This window comes from Bolinopsis microptera, chromosome 13 (assembly GCF_026151205.1).
Source record: "Bolinopsis microptera isolate Bmic1 chromosome 13, MBARI_Bmic_1.0, whole genome shotgun sequence".
NCBI lineage: Eukaryota > Metazoa > Ctenophora > Tentaculata > Lobata > Bolinopsidae > Bolinopsis > Bolinopsis microptera.
In genome coordinates, this window is record NC_087084.1 from 3,382,780 (window position 1) to 3,404,412 (window position 21,633).

General features: G+C 36.3%; 3 protein-coding genes across 6 annotated transcripts in view; 2 read left to right on the plus strand and 1 right to left on the minus strand.

Annotated features, from left to right (window-relative positions):
* LOC134824671 (protein salvador homolog 1-like) overlaps nucleotides 1-1,210 on the plus strand; it is a 201,861-nt gene extending 200,651 nt beyond the window's left edge. For all 3 annotated transcript variants that reach the window (XM_063836637.1, XM_063836635.1, XM_063836634.1), the window contains one exon: nucleotides 176-1,210. The gene's annotated coding sequence lies outside the window, so the exon portion shown is untranslated. The remainder of the gene's footprint in view (nucleotides 1-175) is intronic.
* Nucleotides 1,211-1,688: 478 nt separating this feature from the next.
* LOC134825186 (protein furry homolog-like) lies at nucleotides 1,689-21,119 on the plus strand. 2 transcript variants are annotated; one of them, XR_010161502.1, is made up of 14 exons: nucleotides 1,689-1,792; nucleotides 2,092-2,252; nucleotides 3,768-3,902; nucleotides 4,172-4,260; nucleotides 17,104-17,185; nucleotides 17,437-17,513; nucleotides 18,799-18,879; nucleotides 19,105-19,255; nucleotides 19,370-19,561; nucleotides 19,774-19,875; nucleotides 20,002-20,137; nucleotides 20,280-20,440; nucleotides 20,635-20,736; nucleotides 21,087-21,119. XR_010161502.1 is itself a non-coding variant. In XM_063837336.1 (14 exons), exons 1-13 carry the CDS (start codon nucleotides 1,774-1,776, stop codon nucleotides 20,417-20,419), a joined length of 1,458 nt encoding a protein of 485 aa, XP_063693406.1. In that variant the 5' UTR covers nucleotides 1,697-1,773; the 3' UTR covers nucleotides 20,420-20,440; nucleotides 20,635-20,726. The 2 variants fall into 2 exon arrangements, 1 of the variants encoding a protein (XP_063693406.1); XM_063837336.1 differs by lacking the exon at nucleotides 21,087-21,119 and adding an exon at nucleotides 16,080-16,172 and having other exon boundaries at nucleotides 1,697-1,792; nucleotides 20,635-20,726.
* On the minus strand, nucleotides 12,708-14,625 carry LOC134825258 (uncharacterized). The gene is made up of 2 exons (XM_063837410.1): nucleotides 14,292-14,625; nucleotides 12,708-14,109 (listed from the first exon to the last, which is right to left on the minus strand). The coding sequence occupies exons 1-2, from the start codon at nucleotides 14,455-14,457 to the stop codon at nucleotides 12,899-12,901; spliced, it is 1,377 nt and encodes a 458-aa protein (XP_063693480.1). The 5' UTR covers nucleotides 14,458-14,625; the 3' UTR covers nucleotides 12,708-12,898.
* Nucleotides 21,120-21,633: the final 514 nt, after the last annotated feature.

Genomic DNA, 21,633 nt, shown 5'->3' on the forward strand with positions numbered 1-21,633 from the left:
AGTAGTTCCTGGGCAAGAGTTATACCATGATTACTTGATTAGTGATTAGTAATCACTAATCAACTAATCATGGTATACATTTCGTAATCACTGATTACCGTGATGTACAGGCATGAAGACAAATGTAATAATGTAACAATCTTATCTTTCAAAAGTTTATTATTGTTATATACAGGAACACAGAAACAGAATTATACGGGAATTGGAGGAGCGGATGCAATTACACGATCTCTCACAAGCACCATCCGCAGCACCAAATCTAGAGACTTATGTCTAATGTTGAACTTTTATAATGACGTCATGGAACGTTGTGGTGACGTCACGAAATGTTTTACATTGTATAGATCTTCAATAATTTCAATCCTCGTCCCTGAGGGTGTGAGACCTCTCTAAATTGCACATCATTGTGTTTTTCTGTTATCCATTTGTTTTCGAATTATCCTCAGTGATCAGCCAGATTTCAGTATATTATTATAACGATTGATTCCTTGATCTTTAGCCTTCTTAGTGTGTTCAGATATGTTTGATTTAATTATCATACTCTTTTACGCGGTGAAATATTTTTAGAATCGAATATTATTTATAACTTTTTATGGAAGTAGCTACAGTACTGGTTGATAACTTTTATAATATTTTAACGAAAGGAAATCTTATAAAATCCTTCACGACTAACTTAGTGCCGTTACTCAACCGTTCTATTTTGGTGCATTTTGTTGCCTCTTAGCAAGTTACATCCATGAGCTGGAATTTGTGGAATGTAGGTATTAGATGTATACTGCGAGTCGGTTTATCACGAATATTAATAAATAAATGCCGTAATCATATATTAATAGTCTAAATATTTGGTTACATCATGATCTTATTATTTAATAGTTGTACCCTCTCGCCCATGTTTTGAATCCTTGTCAGATTTATGAAAAAGGTTGTTCTGCTCTGAGCAATTTTGTTATTCAACGAACTTTGTAGTGAACATTTTCCATCAGGTTTTAGTTTCAACTTTGGGTGTCAAATTTTCACTCACTTCAGTTTGCTCGTGCTTGGGTTCCGTCAATTTTTCATCGACATTTTTATCCACGAGTATTGTAACTTGATATTTTTATTTTTTATCTCTTAAATTTTGTGTACAATTCTGCTGTCACTCTGTTTGCTGCTGCGGACAGATGGATGTTTCACTTGTATTTTATATTATAATTTACCTTTCGTAATGAAAGCAGTTGTCTCAATACCGTTCTTTAAAAAATCCGAAGAATGGAATTTACACCCATTTCTGTTTTCATTGCTGATCTCATTGTTGATGGCAAACAGGGTGTTTCAAAAGTCTTGCGGAGGATGTACTTTTTGAATGATTTCCATCCACTTCATTGAACTGTAAAAGGTTACAGATAGTTCTAATGTTTTATGTCGACTATTGAATTTTTGCCTTGTTATGGCCATCATAGCAACCACATTGCCTAGCAAGCGAGCCAAATTTATGTGATTTGTACGAATCATAGGTATGTAAAAGTCGCTCTTAAACCTAGACCTATCAATAACCTTTTTACAGTATGAAGTTAAGACAAATTGGAAAACAATTTTTTTTTAAGAAAGTTCATCATCGCAAGACTTATGTAACACCCTAGCCTGTAATACTAATATTCGTTATTTAAAAACGATAGTGTTCGATACTCACTGCCGTACAATAACCCTATTAAATTGCAGCAAGCATAGCGACATGTAAGGCTATGTAAGAAGCTAAGTAAAAATGTGGGGTCTAGAACCCGTTATCAAGCCTTTATGACTGGCAAAGAACCGCGTGAGTTATTTGTAATTTGTAATTAGTAAATTTGTTGAAAAATTGAGAAATGATTCTTTTTAGGGGGCGGTGACTGAGGGTCCACGTGAAAAAGTGAGATTTTAAGCACCCTATTTTGCAATTTCACTTTTTCACCTTGAAGGTGGTGGACGTTTTCAGACTAAAATTGGACCCCCTCCATTAATTAAACATAATTAACAGTATAGAGTCTATACTATAGACCAGTCTGTGAGTGCTGAGTATATCTCCATAAATTTTGATACACCTAAAACTGCATGGTCACACACTTTTCCCCACAGCTGTAACGTCGTTACCATGGGAACGTGGGTGGGGAGCGGCCTCTTCTCTCCAAGCCCCATCAGACACATTCCATTGTGGACAGTACGTTCTACAGACCTTGCTTACTGAGTTCAGCCTTCAGGTCGAGAGGAAAATAACAAATGTTCTGAAAGATTCCGTGGTAGGTTGAGCTGCGGCCGTTTTATACACTCATTATCCTTGATTAACTCATTATCTAATTACTATGGCTTGGCTGACACGTCATCTTTTTTACACATATAGCAGTAGTTCGTGTATTTGATTGATAATAAATGAAATCTGCAAGTTGATTGAGAACTCTTATCGCTTGTAAAAATTAATGTATGTCACTCCTCGTCCATAAATCATAATCATTAATCAGGTCAATTAAAATACTTTATTATATAATGATAATACAGGGTGGGCCAAAAGTCAGTACCCATACGTTGGCCTTTATAGCTCAGTCACTGAGTGCCCAATTTAAATACTTCTTTCTGGTATGACTTAGTACCACCACTGCAACTGGTTCGAGGAGTTTGTCAACTCGAAAAATATTCTCGTTCATTTTTTTCAAATGGAGGTTCATTTTCACATTTATTTGATAGTTTGGATAGTCGGATCAAGCTAAATGTTATTGAATTGTGTTTGGCCATTCGAATTACGTTTGTCCTGAAAGAATTAGAACTGTAGCTTCTCAGATGACAGAGATATGAAGCATAACGAGTTTATTCATTACGTGTGATCAGGTGATTGGTTTACCTAATCACGTGATAAGGTGCCCCCGTTAACTACCCCGTTAAACATTATGGGAATTGTTAAGGGTGCCCAATTAAGGTGTCGTGTCACGGTGTCACATAATCACCCAGTCAATATTGTTAACGAGATACAGAAAATGCTTGATAACTTCGTCATTTCTAATCCGTTTTGCCTCATGTTTTCAGATCATATGCAACATTTGATAATCTACCATCTCTGAAAAAAATTAGGCGTTCAGCATGTTCAGAGAAAACAATATAGGTGTTTTAATATTGAATGGGCGTGGTCTAAAATATTCGAGTTTTCAAATTTTGACGACGGAATCCTCGAACCAGTAAGTACAGTATGCCATCTGCAAAGCAACAGCTCTCAAATATAAAACACGGCGGAGCTATTAAGGCCAACGTATGGGTACTGACTTTTGGCCCACCCTGTAGTATAGATAATAGTATAGTATATGTTTACAGTACACTATAATGTTGATGTACTGACAGTACTGAAGAGTGAAGGGGTAACCTAAGAAGATTCTTGATCTTTTATCAGGGCTCCTGCTCATTTAACCCTCGCTCAAGTTTCCTATCAATTGTCATATTTAACTAACTAACTAATTAACTAACTAACTAATTAACTAACTAATTAACCAACTAATTAACTAACTAATTAACTAACTAATTAACTAACTAATTAACTAACTAATTAATTAACTAACTAATTAACTAACTAATTAACTAACTAATTAACTAACTAATTAACTAATTAACTAACTAACTAACTAACTAACTAACTAATTAACTAACTAATTAACTAACTAACTAATTAACTAACTAACTAATTAACTAACTAATTAACTAACTAATTAACTAACTAATTAATTAACTAATTAACTAACTAATTAACTAACTAATTAACTAACTAACCACAGAATAAGGAGTTAGCCCGGACTCTGCTAGCTGGAGATAAAGATGAGTTTGACATGTTACTGAAGTGTCTGACTAACGTGTCAGAACATGCTCTACCTTCCATACTTACCGCGCTCTTCCAGTGGCACGATATGCAGGTTAGTGATTAGTAATTAATCAGTTCATAAATTAATTTGTTGAACGATCCTTTGACTGATCAGTCGATTGATTAAATCTAAATTAAAATCAATGGTTTTGCAATTTAAGTTATTATGAGGGATCATCTCCTTTTACCGTGTACTCTACAAATGTTCGATATTGAAGGAGTGCAAGAACGACAAAAATTGCGGGAATGGCGAACTCTTTCGTTATCATCAGAATGTGATTATTATCAAGATTCAAGTAGTACACTTCTGAAACGTTTCAGATAAAGCCGATACAAGAAGCAAGGAAGAGTAACAAAGAGTTGTCCAGTGTAGGAGAAACTAGAGGAGAAAATTATAGGAGATCACTACCGTAAGTAGTTTGTTTGTTTGTCACTTTGTTTGTCTGTTTGTCATTTCACAGTCCTTGTTCGTTTGTTTGTCACTTTGTTCGTCTGTCTGTCTGAATTTTTTTCGTTGATCTACCTGTTTGTCCCCTGCCTGAACAACTTTTAAATAAGTTTTCTCTTCCGTACTACTAATTAACCAGTTGCAGTTTAGGGAATTACTCGTCAGTCGTCAGGTATGTTCGTTAGTCTGTTAAGTTTCTGTTATTTTCACTTAAGGGGGCTGGGGGGTCTTCATGAAAATTCTCTCGAAATTGAATTTATAGTTGTTTAAGATAGAGGGGAGTAATATCTACCAGCTGCTTTTGGTCCTATGAAAAAATATTTTTCCTAGCCAAAATTATCGATATGTTCTAGGGGCCATTTAGAAGAGGGACCATCTCTTCTAAATGGTCCCTAGAACATATCCTGAAAGTTTGAGGGTGATTGCTCAAAAAATGTAGAAGAAGATAGATTTTTAGACTCGATTTTCAAAATTCTTGATTGAAAATCGCTCGTGCAATACAATAATTACACATAAGCGCTGACCTTAGACCGGCGATAATTTCGGCTAGAAACAATATTTTTCCATGGGACCAAAAGCAGCTGGTAAATATCACCCCCCTCTCTTAGAAACAACTATAAAGTCAATTTCGAGAGAATTTTGATGAGGACCGCCCCGGCCCCCTTAATCTAGGATTGTTTAAATTGGTTCACCCGAACTTTCTAAACATTACCACTACAGACCAGTTCTACAACCAAAACTGAACACTACCGACCAACACTTTTACGACGACTTACAACCACCTGCCCTGAAATACTTTAGGTTAATTAATCATCGTACAAAGCCAAAAGTAACTGTATGCTCGTAATCAATATGTTAACAATGTGTAGTTATTTAAACGTAGCATATTTAATATTTATGCTTTCCCGCTCAACAGCTGATGTGCGTTGCAATTCCATTAATGGCTGTGGTGCTGTCATAGTGTATTATTTTCGGAACACTGCAATTAATACAGGGTGGGCCAAAAGTCAGTACCCATACGTTGGCCTTAATAGCTCCGCCGTGTTTTATATTTGAGAGCTGTTGCTTTGCAGATGGCATACTGTACTTACTGGTTCGAGGATTCCGTCGTCAAAATTTGAAAATACGAATATTTTAGACCACGCCCATTCAATATTAAAACACCTATATTGTTTTCTCTGAACATGCTGAACGCCTAATTTTTTCAGAGACGGTAGATTATCAAATGTTGCATATGATCTGAAAACATGAGGCAAAACGGATTAGAAATGACGAAGTTATCAAGCATTTTCTGTATCTCGTTAACAAAATTGACTGGGTGATTATGTGACACCGTGACACGACACCTTAATTGGGCACCCTTAACAATTCCCATAATGTTTAACGGGGTAGTTACCGGGGTCACCTTATCACGTGATTAGGTAAACCAATCACCTGATCACACGTAATGAATAAACTCGTTATGCTTCATATCTCGGTCAATTGAGAAGCTACAGTTCTAATTCTTTCAGGACAAACGTAATTCGAATGGCCAAACACAATTCAATAACATTTAGCTTGATCCGACTATCCAAACTATAAAATAAATGTGAAAATGAACCTCCATTTGAAAAAAATGAAAGCGAATATTTTTCGAGTTGACAAATTCCTCGAACCAGTGGTGGTACTAAGTCATACCAGAAAGAAGTATTTAAATTGGGCACTCAGTGACTGACCTATAAAGGCCAACGTATGGGTACTGACTTTTAGGCCCACCCTGTATTATCATTATATAATAAAGTATTTTAATTGACCTGATTAATGATTATGGACGAGGAGTGACATACATTAATTTTTACAAGCGATAAGAGTTCTCAATCAACTTGCAGATTTCATTTATTATCAATCAAATACACGAACTACTGCTATATGTGTAAAAAAAGATGACGTGTCAGCCAAGCCATAGTAATTAGATAATGAGTTAATTAAGGATAATGATTAATGAGTGTATAAAACGTACAACAAAATAATATTATACAATCAGGCTTTCAAGCTGCTCTTGTGAAGAAAACTATTTTGCCGGATTTTGCCGGACCGGAACCGGGCGTATAAAGAGGAAATTTTAGACTACCGGAGTTTCTGGAAATTTTAAATTATTCATTTTTACATCTATCATTTAAAAATGTGGCCGCAAATATAAAAGCCAATTATCTATTTAATTCGGCAATATCATGGTCCCGCACCTGCTATAATACGCTGAAATACAAAGTTAAAGACCCGGCATGTAACTTAATTTGTAATTATTCTGCCCCGAAATCTAAACCCTAAGATCTGGTATGTTAGTCAATTAGAAAATAAAATTTTCGATAGTAAATCAAATGTACGTGATGTATAAAATGTATCTGAAAAGTTTAGAAATTTACCAACCTCAGATAAGATTTTAGAGGATCTAACATCTTTCCTAAAAGTTTTGATATCTCCGACCTTAACCCTTTACGAACTTAAAGTCGTTGTTCTCCACTTATCTCATGCTGTTCAATTATCATATTATGTGTAACTGTAAATGTAATCTTAATGGGAGCTGATTGAGAGTGTTGTGTTTAGTTGACGTCAGGCTCAATTGTTAATTAGCACATTGGAAACTATGTGGAGAGATAGAAGGCTGTCATGGCGCCCTCGGTAACTTGTACTCTGTTTTGTAGATCTAGACTGTAGAGTACGCTATAATGAGTACAATACATTTGATGAAATGAACAATTGACTAGGAACCGATTACCGGTCTAGGGATTTGTCATTTGGCTGCTGGACCGAAAACTATCGGATATCATGATCAATCTATTTTCATATTGCCGCATTGCATTGGTTACTTGTCAGAAAATTAAAAAAATTATTGTAAAAGTTTCGAAATTTCCGATTCAGCCGGATATCTGGTCGGTTTCTCGTCTGGGACAAGTTCATGATCGCTTTAAATGGGTAAAATTTTGAACCTTGACACTAGAAATGAAACAAAATATGTAATAATATAATAATATATGTTTTTTAGCAACTAAAAAAATAATATAAACTTTGAAAATTCCCAGTTTGTACGCCCAAAAAAGCTTCCTCCGCACAGCTCATCTAGTTCAGTTTCTGCAGGGAATGTTTCGATACACGCCCAAATTCTCGTTAGTACCTATATAATAGCTTCTGTATCCTCAGCCAACCAGTTTTTTTAATACACATTTATAGCGAGGACCCCGAAGACGTCCTTTATTTATATTATAGGACACATGATTTTGAGTCTCCGTCCTTAATGCCCATCATTTGTAACGATAATTTCACAGCATTCTAGCCCCCAAAACCGAGTGTTTCTCCAAATTGAGACTGCTGCAAACCCCTCTCTACACTGAACTGTAATACTTTGGCTACTTTGAGCGTAACATCTCCCCAATACCAACTCGGGACACGTGGTTCTCCCTCCGCAATACTTTGATACTTGACTCCCCGGAATTCCCGGTATTCCTGGAACCCCTGACTTCCCAGCTTCTCCCGGTGAACCTTGCTCTCCTTTGATTCCGGGAATTCCGGGAATTCCATTTCCTCCTGTATTTCCTTTTGCACCTGGCGTTCCAGCATCTCCAGCGGCTCCTTTAGCTCCATTCAGACCAGTAGCTCCATCTTCTCCTGGCTCACCTCTCAAACAATTATTACAGAAATCGTTTATCCCGGGATCTCCTCGTCGTCCAGGTTTTCCTTTCATACCGACTTCTCCAGGAGGTCCTTTTACACCAGATTTTCCTTTCTTGCCGACTTTTTCGGAATTTCCTTGTGGATCAGACTCGCTGGGATGTCCATCTAGATCAGACATAACAGTTTGCTCTTCCTGTATTTGTGGAAGCGGTGTTTCTTGGCCGAGTTCTCGTAAAATTTTCATGTAAGACTCCGAGTCTTCTATTCTGTATCTGTATGTTTTGTTACCATATTTTTTAGTTTTAAGGTAACTGATTAGATCTGTTTTCTGCAAGTAATTTCCGCTTGATTCGTCCAAAAATGTTCCAGGTGGACAAGGTTGTGGCATTCTAATAGGTTGTGGCATTCTAATAGCGAGCCATTTAAAATGTTCTGCTGGAATCTTTTTTCCGCCCAAAACCAAATCAGTTGCTGTGTATAACTCCTTTCGATAGGGGTACGGTTGACCAATTGAGATGTTGTCAACTGACACCGCAAATGCGTCTTCCAAACACCGGATCGTAATTTGAAATCTTTTACCATTGGTAATTGTCTGCGGAAAGACTCCCCGAATACTATGAGATCTTACCTCTTGCCATGTTTTTTTCTTGGACTTGGAATTCATCATCACTATTTCCTCCTTTGGCTTAAATAAGAGATAAAATAACGTTCGGTCTCCGTCATTGATGTATATCTTTAAATTATATTTCCTCATATTCTTAATGAACATTCCATAGATTTCTATTTTATCTCCGGGAGTAAGCACCTCTTCGAAGAAATATCTCTTTTTGAGTTTGTTTATTACAATCAATCCTGAAAAGATGTTTTGTCATTTTTATATTAATTTATATATGTTTAATTTAAATATTTTATATTTATTTTATGTATGTTACCGCGCTAAAACATATTTTTAATTAGGTTTTTACTCACATGAAGCCTATAATAGCACACGTTAGCGAAAAAAGTGAGTAAGTCACGCAAATAATACCTTCCGAACTTCCGGCATCAGATGTGTTGGCTGATCCTAGTGTCACGTTGCTGTCCTTATCAGATCTTCTCAATTCACCGTTTGTGGAAGTAATCCCGCCTAACATAACAACCATAACGCGGATGAAAACCCCCAATTTCATTGTAACCTTTGGTATACGACTATTCTGAATCATCGATTCGAATAATGATATTCAAGTGCTAATGTTTAATGGACAAGTTCAATAAAGCATTGTGTAGATAAGGAGAAACAAAGGCAAAAATAATATTACCAAAATCAACCATGCCTCAGATTATGAAATTATCATAATTACCCCCATTTGTTTGCCAAGCCATTATCTTTAGAAACCCTATATCATAATAAAACATTCACTGCTCATATAATGGTAAAATACTGAATATATTCAGCACCGGTATATATACCCGATGCCCAATTAGCCAGGTTGCCCATAACTTTAAGCAATGTTCTAGCACTGTTCTAGCACCCTTCATTCTCTTATCAGACTTTCCCCCTATTATTAGAGTAAAAGTAAGTGATCGAATTTGATGTTGTTGTAATAGGCGAACTGAAATTTCTCTATCTTAATTTATACGAGGTGAGTCATGATGATAACAACATGGTGATAGATTAATTGCATTTACTTTTTGGGTCTATTGATGCCAATTTTTGAAGTGAATGAAGCTTGTTCACAAAATTGTAGGACAATGACTGCTATGTTTTAAAAGTCAATAGTGTTGCAGCATACCCCCAAATATTTCCATTAACTGTCAGTAATAAATATTAATTTATTTGAAAACAAACCACTAACTTTTAAAGAAAGTAGTTTTTAATACCACTCTACAACATTTACACAACTTAATTCTTGTTTTACACCGTCGCAACATACAGGGTGGGCCAAAAGTCAGTACCCATACGTTGGCCTTTATAGCTCAGTCACTGAGTGCCCAATTGAAATACTTCTTTCTGGTATGACTTAGTACCACCACTGCAACTGGTTCGAGGAGTTTGTCAACTCGAAAAACATTCTCGTTCATTTTTTTCAAATGGAGGTTCATTTTCACATTTATTTGATAGTTTGGATAGTCGGATCAAGCTAAATGTTATTGAATTGTGTTTTGCCATTCGAATTACGTTTGTCCTGAAAGAATTAGAACTGTAGCTTCTCAGATGACAGAGATATTCAAAGCATAACGAGTTTATTCATTACGTGTGATCAGGTGATTGGTTTACCTAATCACGTGATAAGGTGCCCCCGTTAAACATTATGGGAATTGTTAAGGGTGCCCAATTAAGGTGTCGTGTCACGGTGTCACATAATCACCCAGTCAATATTGTTAACGAGATACAGAAAATGCTTGATAACTTTGTCATTTCTAATCCGTTTTGCCTCATGTTTTCAGATCATATGCAACATTTGATAATCTACCATCTCTGAAAAAATTAGGCGTTCAGCATGTTCAGAGAAAACAATATAGGTGTTTTAATATTGAATGGGCGTGGTCTAAAATATTCGAGTTTTCAAATTTTGACGACGGAATCCTCAAACCAGTAAGTACAGTATGCCATCTGCAAAGCAACAGCTCTCAAATATAAAACACGGCGGAGCTATTAAGGCCAACGTATGGGTACTGACTTTTGGCCCACCCTGTATAATGTAACCCGCTGTACACTTAACATCGTGGTTGATTGAATGTATTAGATCGACAGTGTATATATAGGTATATAGTCCAGTATATCATAGGAATTTTCAAAAATTGTCTCTCTTTGAATCAATCAAACTAGATGAATTGTTGTAAATACTGAGATCAAACTATCAATCTACAGGCTATCGTCAAACATGTTGCAAGGCGTCATCTTCAGTGACATAAGCCCTAAAAATTGTAAAAAGTTAGTAAAACCCAAAAATCCTTAAAAAATCTTCAGAATACTCTTAAAACGGTATAAAGTTAAAATTAAGGGGGGGGGGGGGGGGGGGGGGGGCAATGGGTATTTTTTCCTGAAACTTGATCTCTAGATAACAAACTAGGACCAGTGACCGAATATTTGAGGGGGTCCACGCCCATATTTGGTCCAAATTAGGCCCAATTTATTTCCACTTATATTTATTTCCAAATTAATGAAATCAATTCCGCGAATATCACGAACGAAGATACTATACGGGCAATTTTGTTCATTTTTTGGGGTATTTTCGCCTTAGTATCCAGTATCCACATTTAAACAGATATAACGCTATTATATATAACTTACAGAGAATATGTAGTTTAGGCTTACCTTTCATATAAAGTTAGTCTCATACAAAAATATTGATATTTGACCAATTTATGGGACGAAATCTACCAAATTTGGTGCATATGCCCAAATATGGGCATATGGTTTTTGGCTCATAACTCAGCCTTTTTTTGTCTAATATTGACGAAATTTCACATACCAGTTCAGGAGACCACTAGCTACAAGTAGTGCACATAAAATATGGGTTTTGGGCATGTTCAGGGTATTTGGCTAAATTGGGCCTAATTTCGACCAAATATGGGCGTGGCTACCCCGCGTGCACCGTTTGGCGGTTGGGGTCCGGGACCCCCTCAAAAGTTCGGTCACTGGTCCTAGTTTGTTAGTCAACTGCTATCTCGAAATCAAGTTTCAAAAAATAATACCCATTGCCCCCCCCCCCCCCCCATTAAGGGGGCAGGGGGGTCTTCATGGAAATTTTCTCAAAATCGACTTTTTCTAGTTGTTTCTGATAGAGGGGAGTGATATCTATCAGATGCTTTTAATCCGATAGAAAAATATTGTTCCTAGCCGAAATTATTGCCGGTAAAAGGTCAGCGCTTGTACTGTGTGTAATTGTATTGTGCCCTGAAAATCGAGTCTAAAAATCTATCTCCTCCTACATTTTTTGAGGAATCACCCTCAAACTTTCAGTATTATATGTTCTAAGGATCATTTAGAAGAGATTGTCCAGGCAAAATTTTGAGATATGCCTATATTAAACATTTTTTATTCGATTTTAAAAATCTTGGACCTGGTTTTTTGACGATTTTTCGAGGTCCAAGATTTTTAAAATTGAATAAAAAATGTTTAAAGGCCTATCTCAAAATTTTGCCTTGACAATCTCCTCTAAATGATCCTTAGAACATATTATTCTGAAAGTTTAAGGTTGATTGCTCAAAAAATGTAAGAGAAGATAGATTTTAATACTCGATTTTCAGAGCACGGGATCAAAAATCGCTTGCGCAATACAATTACACACAAGCGCTGACTTTTTACCGGCGATTATTTCGGCTAGTAACAATATTTTTCTCTCGGATTAAAAGCATCTGATAATTATCACTCCCCTCTATCAGAAACAACTAAAAAGTCGATTTTGAGAAAATTTCCATGAAGACCCCCCTGCCCCCTTAAGATGTAAGGAGTAAGGGAAGGCCAAAAGGATTTATAGTGTTAATTCCCAAAGGTTTCAAAGTCTTGATTAGTTGAATATATTTATGTTCACGGACTTCCAAAGTTTTAGGACTAGAATTATCAATAAATGACACATTAAAAATTTTGTTAAAATCTTCCCTTTGTCTAAAACCATGATCTAACAAATGTAAGCCCAAACTATATATTGCTTTAAATGGGTAAAATTTTGAACCTTGACATTAGAAATGAAACAAAATATGTAATAATATATGTTTTTTAGCAATTAAAAAAAATAGTATAAACTTTGAAAATTCCCAGTTTGTACGCTCAAAAAAGCTTCCTCCGCATAGCTCATGCAGTGTCAAGTTCAGTTTCTGCAGGGAATGTTTCGATACACGCCCAAATTCTCGTTATTATAGCTTCTGTATCCTCAGCCAACCAGTTTTTTTCAATACACATGTATAGCGAGGACCCCGAAAACGTCCTTTATTTATATTATAGGACACATGATTTTGAGTCTCCGTCCTTAATGCCCATCATTTGTAACGATAATTTCACAGCATTTTAGCCCCCAAAACCGAGTGTTGCTCCAAATTGAGACTGCTGCAAACCCCTCTATACACTGAAGTGTAATACCTTTAAGGCTACTTCGAGCGTAACATCTACCCAATCCCAACTGCGGACAGGTGGTCATCCCTCCGCAATACTTTGATACTTGTCTCCCCGGAATTCCCGGTATTCCTGGAACCCCTGACTTCCCAGCTTCTCCCGGTGAACCTTGCTCTCCTTCGATTCCGGGCATTCCGGGAATTCCATTTCCTCCTGTATTTCCTTTTGCACCTGGCGTTCCAGCATCTCCAGCGGCTCCTTTAGCTCCATTCAGACCAATAGCTCCATCTTCTCCTGGCTCTCCTCTCAAACAATTATTACAGAAATCTTTTATCCCGGGATCTCCTCGTGGTCCAGGTTTTCCTTCTATACCGACTTCTCCTGGAGGTCCTTGTACACCAGATTTTCCTTTCTTACCGACTTTTTCGGAATTTCCTTGTGGATCTCCATGTAGATCAGACATTGCAGTTTGCTCTTCCTGTTTTTGTGGAGGCGGTGTTTCTTGGCCGATTTCTCGTAAAACTTCATTGTAAAACTCTATTGTATTATTACCTTCTATCCTGTAGCTGTATGTTTTGTTACCATATTTTTTGGTTTTTAGGTAAGTGATTAGATCTGTTTTCTGCAAGCAATTTCCGCTTGATTCGTCCAAAAATGTTGCAGGTGGACAACGTTGTGGCATTCTAATAGCGAGCCATTTAAAATGTTCTGCTGGAATCTTTTTTCCGCCCAAAACCAAATCACTTGCTGTGTATAACTCCTTTCGATAGGGGTACGGTTGACCAATTGAGATGTTGTCAACTGACACCGCAAATGCGTCTTCCAAACACCGGATCGTAATTTGAAATCTTTTACCATTGGTAATTGTCTGCGGAAAGACTCCCCGAATACTATGAGATCTTACCTCTTGCCATGTTTTTTTCTTGGACTTGGAATTCATCATCACTATTTCCTCCTTTGGCTTAAACAAGAGATAAAATAACGTTCGGTCTCCGTCATTGATGTATATCTTTAAATTATATTTCCTCATATTCTTAACGAACATTCCATAGATTTCTATTTTATCTCCGGGAGTAAGCACCTCTTCGAAGGAATATCTCTTTTTGAGTTTGTTTATTACAATCAATCCTGAAAAGATGTTTTGTCAGTTTTTATATTAATTTATATGTTTAATTTAAATATTTTATATTTGTTTATATATGTTATGGCGCTAAAACATATTTTTAATTAGGTTTTCACTCATATGAAGGCGGTGAAGCCTATAATAGCACACGTTAACGAAAAAAGTGAGTAAGTCACGCAAATAATACCTTCGTTTTGCCCATTAAAATCCGAACTTCCGGCATCAGATGTGTTGGCTGATAGTGATCCTAGTGTCACGTTGCTGTCCTTATCAGATCTTCTCAATTCACCGTTTGTGGTAGTAATCCCGCCTAACATAACACCCATTACGCTGATGAAAACCCCCAGTTTCATTGTAACCTTTGGTATACGACTATTCTGAATTATCGATTAGAATAATGATATTCAAGTGCTAGTGTTTAATTGACAAGTTCAATGAATCGGGGCCATATTCATAAAGCATTGTGTAGATAAGGAGAAACAAAGGCAAAAATAATATTACCAAAATCAACCATGCCTCAGATTATGAAATTATCACAATTACCCCCATATGTTTGCCAAGCCATTATCTTCAGAAACCCTATATCATATAACATTCACTGCTAAAATCTCGGTAGTAAAATGCTGAATATACCCGGTGCCCGATTTACCAGGTTGCCGATAACTTTAAGCAATGTTCTAGCTATGTTCTAGCACCCTCATTCTCTTATCAAACTTTCCCCCTATTATTAGAGTGAAAGTAAGTGATCGAATTTGATGTTGTTGTAATAGGCGAACTGAAATTTCTCTATCTTAATTTATACGAAGTGAGTCATGCTGATAACGCGAACGTGGTGATAGACTAATTGCATTTACTTTTTGGGTCTAATGATGCCAATTTTGGAAGTGAATGAAGTTTGTTCACAAAATTGTAGAACAATGACTGCTATGTTTTAAAAGTCAATAATGTTGCAGCATACCCCCAAATATTCCCCTTAACTACTCTCCGTAATAAATATTAATGTATTTGAAAACATACCACTAACTTTTAAAGAAAGTAGTTTTTAATACCACTCTACAACATTTACACAACTTAATTCCTGTTTTACACTGTCGCAACATATAATGTAACCCGCTGTACACTTAACATAGTGGTTGATTGAATGTATTAGATCGACAGCGTATATAGCAGTATTATATCAACAGTATTATATCAGTTACCGTGTCCTAGCGATCCAAATGTAATGTGATATTTCAAGTAATTGACTCTTTGTAGCTGCTCCATTAGTTCAGCATTCTAAACAGTAAAGACTGATAAAGATGGTGTCAATAGTTTCTGGTAATATAATAAAACCCCGGCTCTCATAATGATTAATATAGAAGCACTGGGGTTAGGGGTTCCAGGGTCTCACTGGGTCTATTGGGGTACAAATAAGGCCTTAAAGTTCGGTGACCACTTAGACGGCTCCTGGGGCGGTATCGAGTCGATGTTTTTTAAAGGCAAGGTGCAGCACGGTTACTGAAGGGTTTCATCTCATCATCTGTCACGAGTAATTTATTTTTCACGTATTTTATGGATTTTTTAACCTGTCGCACGGCCTGGGCTTCTTACTTTCTAAAACTTGTGGCATCATCATATCACATGTTGCGAGATGACCGCGTAAACGAAAATAGTGGGCGTGAAACAATTAATGATCAGTACGACTCAGTTACCAGTACTTACAGCCTGTTACCAGTTACCAGTTACCAGTACTTACAGCCTGTTACCAGTTATATATATTACCAGTATAAGTATGAGTACTTCCAGCCATCAAAATGTATCGAAACAAGAATGGGGTAGTTATAATTTTTATGCAAAAAGTGGTTTCTTGCACAAACAAAATTTCCACCAAATGTTAGTGTGACCTCCTCGCACGCAGGGCTATACTGAGTGACTCTGTACATAGTTACCACCTAGTTACCACCTAGTTACCACCTAGTTACCACCTCGCACGCAGGGCTATTCTGAGTGACTCTCTATCTCTCTCCTCCTCTCCTAGAAGTATACCCGAGCCTTTCCTGACTATGGAGAAAAACGCTAAAATCGTTACGTACGTTAGCATCCAGCGCTTTATGTTAGAATAATGATATTTTAAGCCTGGACAATATGATTTACTTGTACAATCGACAGAGAACTGATTTTAAGATTGATCAATAGTTACACTAAATAGCTAAATGTTTTCAATAAAATCTTACCAATTTTAGATTTAAAATGCTCCAAATATTGATCCTTCTTAGTCCTGATAGGGAAGAAACCTTGGCCTTTACACATCTTGATTCCACTGGCATCCTCCCACAGGACTGCCATATCCCAGAGGTAGGCAAAGCATTCATATGCTATCCTCTCGTGGGCCAACCAGGCCCAGCCTCTCTTAAAATAAAAATAAAAAAACCTTGGCCTTGATGACGATAAGCCGCTCGAAATAGCCTTTCCTCCATATATTTGACATTAGTTAGGGAAACGATCCTAACATGTTATGACTCGTAATTTAACAACTTCCAACAAATCTTTCTGGTTTTGTTTAAAAGCGCAATATTAATTTGGACAGCTTCGAGTAAAAATAACAACATATTAATCAAAAATTATAATTTAATTCCTATTTTGTCTCAGAGAAGTTTAAATTTCGTGTTTTACAATGAAACGATCCCTCATTTACACTTCATTAAACAGCATGCACAATATTTGTGTCTCACCGCTTGACAACTAATCTTAATCGTAAATGACTAAACGTACTAAGGTGTAAAACCTTTTTTAGTTTTCTGATAAACACAGTGTCGAAAATAATGCAATTTAAAAGATTATGCATTTTCATTTTGACATAATATGATTGAAGCTGATCAATCCTGATTTGATATTTTTTAATCAGGTCGAATGACAACAGCTTCAGATTATATATTTTATTGAATTTTTGATGGTATCTGCTTCATAATTAGCAACTTAAATTACGGTTAAAAAATGTTCTATTCCGATTTCATATTCAGGGAAGAAGCTGAGAAACTAGAAAAACACGAGTTAGCTGTGGAATTCATCTTCTGTTTAGCCCTCATTGCAGTTTTACCTCAGGTAAGAGGAAACGAGTTTATTTTAATTTGATTGAATTAGTTCGTAACTAATTAGTTACATTACGTATTAGCTATTTTAGATTTAATAATAAGGTAACTGAAACTCTAGAGAACATGGTTGTACAATGTCTATAGCGATATAATATAATATATTATCACACTCCAAGCAGTGATGTAACTGCTTAATATAACACAATTAATGGAGTAAAATATTCAATAAATAGCGGAAACTGACGTTATACGTTATTTCAGTTAAGTGTACATCCTGTCTCAGACGAACAAGTCCGGGAAATAGAAAACCTATGTTTTAAAAACTTCAAGAGAAAAGAGTAAGTTAAAAGTTGGCTTCACGCCAAAAAGTTGGCTTCACGCCAAAATCATCCATCGTGTCGTGTTTGCATTTTATGACGTTATTTATTTGATATGCAGTTGATATATTGCGTGTGCATCACACATACATCTGTTTTGATGATTTTAATCGTTATGTATAATACAGTGACACATTGATTGTCGGATCAGCTTAACTCCAAACATGAACAAATTTTACGAAAATTTAAAGGCCTACATCTTATTTACACGCCAGTTATAATACGCTAAGAACAATTACCAACAATTTAAACGGGCCTGACCTAACTTCTGTACATCCCAGTTAAGCTGATCCAAATTTAAGTGTCTCACCGTATAAATCTTGATTATACATTTGAAAATAAACATGTGGGATATTAGTGTGCAAGTGATGTAGTTGATTTTCCCCGCAAGTGGCGGCACAATTGTTCGGTCCCGTGCGGACTTCAGCCGGAGTACCATTCGGCGTTTAAACCCGCTCTCCCAATCCGTCAACAACCCCCGAGAAGAAATTCCAGACGTTGAGGAAGCTGGAAATTCAGAGGATGTTTTGCTATGGTAAAGCTCCGCAGCTCTTTACCGCTCCAAATATACATATTCCTGGATCAAAACTGCTTTCCTTTAGCTGAATAATTTGTGGAATTCGTCGTTTTTTAAAGGCTGTTTGGGATGCTGAAGCAATCATGGGAAAAGTTCCTAGTAAACCGCTGGTCCAAATAAATTAACGAATCGTACACTCGTTTGTAATGTGACTCATGCCCGAATAACGCTGCATGTAAATAAATCGTTACACGGAAATCTCAACCTCGCTGTTGACTGATGTTCACGTTGCATGTTCACTGCTGGGGGATTCATCAGAACGCCTTTTTTTGCTGCTATTTTGGTGTGTGCCACCTTGGCGCGCAGCCATGGTTTATTTTGATGTTACTTTATGTAACGCGCGACGACCAAGTTTTATACAAAAGGTTACCGCGCTGAAGCAAGAAGAAATTATATTAATAATATAAATGTAAATTAACGTTAAATTAGTCGATATACCCACTAATTTAAGGTTTGCAGTAAGTTATACAATAACATTATATAATCCATGTGATCAATCTCAGCTACTCGTAATCTGCTATTCGTAATCTCGTGATCTACTACTCAAACTGTATACTATATTATCATGATTATGTTCTGACCACTAAAACTAATGGAAAACATCACGTAGCTTAAACCTTCAGATTGCTCAGATGAGCCTTGGCCCTTGTTAACTCCTTTCTTTAACAGTTTCAGTCAACATAATTCAAGAAATGGGAAAGACCTCACGGATCTTTATGCTGAAGTTTTGGGAGTACTTTCTGAGGCTAGGTACGAATTTTTGCATTAAGTTCACTTTCTATTCTTGGCTATCATGGAAGTCATATGTCGGAATTTCGTGCTTGTATCTGGCCGAATTTGCGCTCAATACTAACACTTTTAAAATATTATGGCCCTTGTAAGAGAATTTGTAACCACTTTGACGCCATTAGAACCCAAACTTAAATTACCTTGATTTTGTCTTGATCTGTATTTTGTGATACACCACTATTTCAGATTTCAGTCCGTTATAAGAAAGTTCAAAAGGGAAATCAACCAGACATACTACACCACACAGACGATCATTAACTTTATAAATGGAATGAGATTTATCAAGTTGAAATTATACCCCATAGAAGCACTGCAGGCTTCATTCGAATTTATGCAGGTAAAGAGGATCGCCCTTTAGCTTTGTAGAAGATCTGATTTTTTGAACAACGGTGCTTTGAATCGAAGGCCTTTATGTTAGCGATTATTATAAAAACATCGCATATTGTTCCAGGAGCTCGGAGAATTCTTCCTGGACGCCAAAGAAAAAGAAACACGTCACTCATACGCAGGCCTAATAACCGCACTGCTAGTTCCTGTGGCTGCAGTGATAAATAGAGAGGTCAATGTTCCTGTTTGTAGGAACTTCGTGGACAAGTTGCATCAGCCTTCCCTTCAGCTGTCATCCAGGAAAACCCATGCTGCAGTGAGTTTAATTAAGTGCTTTGGGAATTTATTTTAGATTGTTATGTATCGGTAATTTTATTTTTATTTCTTAGTTACATTGTCTGCAAGAATACCATTGCGTACGGTAATGATTAAATTTCGCACTAAAAAATGATTACAATTATGTAGGAGCAACGTACCGATGCCATTATGTAGCTGTAGGTCCTATTAATTTTAATTTAATAATTTCAGCACCTATATGACATGATAACGATTCTACTGAGTGTATCATCAAAACAGTTCTTCCTTACCAACTGGCCTATATTTCTCCAAATGTGCATTAGCGGACTGAAGGTATCTTTAAATTCAAATCACTGAAATTGATTGTTTTCAAGCTTGTAAGTAATGTTATTGTTGATAATTTTAAAATATATCGTTTTTTTAAACGATAAAACTCGTCACACTATTTGTCTCCAACAGACGAGAGATTTATCAAAAGTGTCGTTCAACTGTATTTACCGACTGGTATGGGTATACGTAGTCAGAATAAAGTGTGAAGCCAACACCACCACCAACCAGCGGCTCACACAGATCATCGAGGCTATCTTCCCAAAAGGTATTTTAAACATAACATACCAGTTTTCCTTAATATATAATGCGAACGATGGATTGGAGCATAATAATGCCTTAATTCTTACCTGTTTCAACCAAAAAAATGAGCGATTATTCCTGAACTCCGCTAGAACGTTTCCCCCCAGGATCCAGAAACATCATCCCCCGCGAGGGGGTGCAAGCAAGGGACTTTATCCAGCTCATCCTGATAATATCACTTGAGAAGCTGGACTATGTGATGAGGGAGGTGGTGTACGATCTGCTTTGTGTAACAACCGGAAAATGATCACGTCTATATACCCTGAACGTAAGGATAGATTCCTTTATTAGTACCTCGTTATCTGGATATTTGAAAAGGGTTGAAACTGAAGAGTTCATGACTCATTTTAATTAACTACATGGATTATATAATGTTATTGCATAACTTACTGCAAACCTAAATTAGTGGGTATATCGACTACATTAATTAATTTGTAACTTAACTACTCTGCCATCTCCCAGGTATGAACATTGGGCTAAACGCGTTCCTGGCGATTGCAAACCATCTGGAGAAGAAAGAGGGTAACCCACCTATGCCCGGGAGTAACTTCTCTTATCCTTCCGGTGAGTCCTGCACTGTACTGTACTGTACTGTACTGTACTGTACTGTACTGTACTGTACTGTACTGTACTGTACTGTACTGTACTGTACTGTACTGTACTGTACTGTACTGTACTGTCTGAGCATTCTTGCTTTCATTTTTGGTTTCGTTTTCCGCTGAAAAGCATGCTACAATTATATACTTATTTTACTCTAAGGTATTTAAATAATACAATTTTACAACAAATGAACAAAATGTTTATTTATAACAAAATGTTTATTTATAGCAAAATGTTTATTATAATAAAATGTTTATTATAATAATACATTTTTATAATAAAATGTTTATTAATGATTGCTACTTCTCTCTTAGAAACCTACAAAAAGAAAATAGTTGTCGGAGGTCCGTATATATATAATATATGAAGATTTTATCATAACCACGATTGGTTAAACAAAAATTGTATCAGTATCGTACTCTCTTAGTAATTAGTATGAACTATGAAGTTTGTGATTTTATACGTGAAGTTTATGATTTTGAACGTATTTAGAATGTATTTTGAGGATGCCAACTTTAATTTTTAATTCGCTTTCCCATTATCATTTTACGATTATCCGATCAGAACTTGCCGAATTGTACTCCAGAATTCCCTCCAGATGCTGAAGGGAAATTTTATAGCTGTTTTAATGTTTTATTTATAAGAAATTTGATTGTTATTTCTTTATTATTTCACTATGCTATTTGTATGACACCCTCGTTCAATGATACATTTTAGCACATGTGACATGCGGAGCTCAACTATAATCATACACCTAATGTTCCCACTAAAAAAGAGCACTATAAAATAATCCCCTTGGCAATCGTTTCCCACTTCCCTAAAAACCTTTAAATTTAAATATAATATTTACCCCCTAAAGAA

Coding starts and splice junctions, on each gene's coding strand:
- LOC134825258 (XM_063837410.1), bottom strand. CDS start 14,457: ATGAAACTGGGGGTTTTCATCAGCGTAATGGGTGTTATGTTAGGCGGG. Junction 14,110..14,291: donor TTTTAATGGGCAAAACGAAG/GTATTATTTGCG, acceptor ACATCTTTTCAG/GATTGATTGTAATAAACAAA.
- LOC134825186 (XM_063837336.1), top strand. Junction 16,173..17,103: donor AAAAACGCTAAAATCGTTAC/GTACGTTAGCAT, acceptor TTTCATATTCAG/GGAAGAAGCTGAGAAACTAG. Junction 19,876..20,001: donor TGTGCATTAGCGGACTGAAG/GTATCTTTAAAT, acceptor TGTCTCCAACAG/ACGAGAGATTTATCAAAAGT.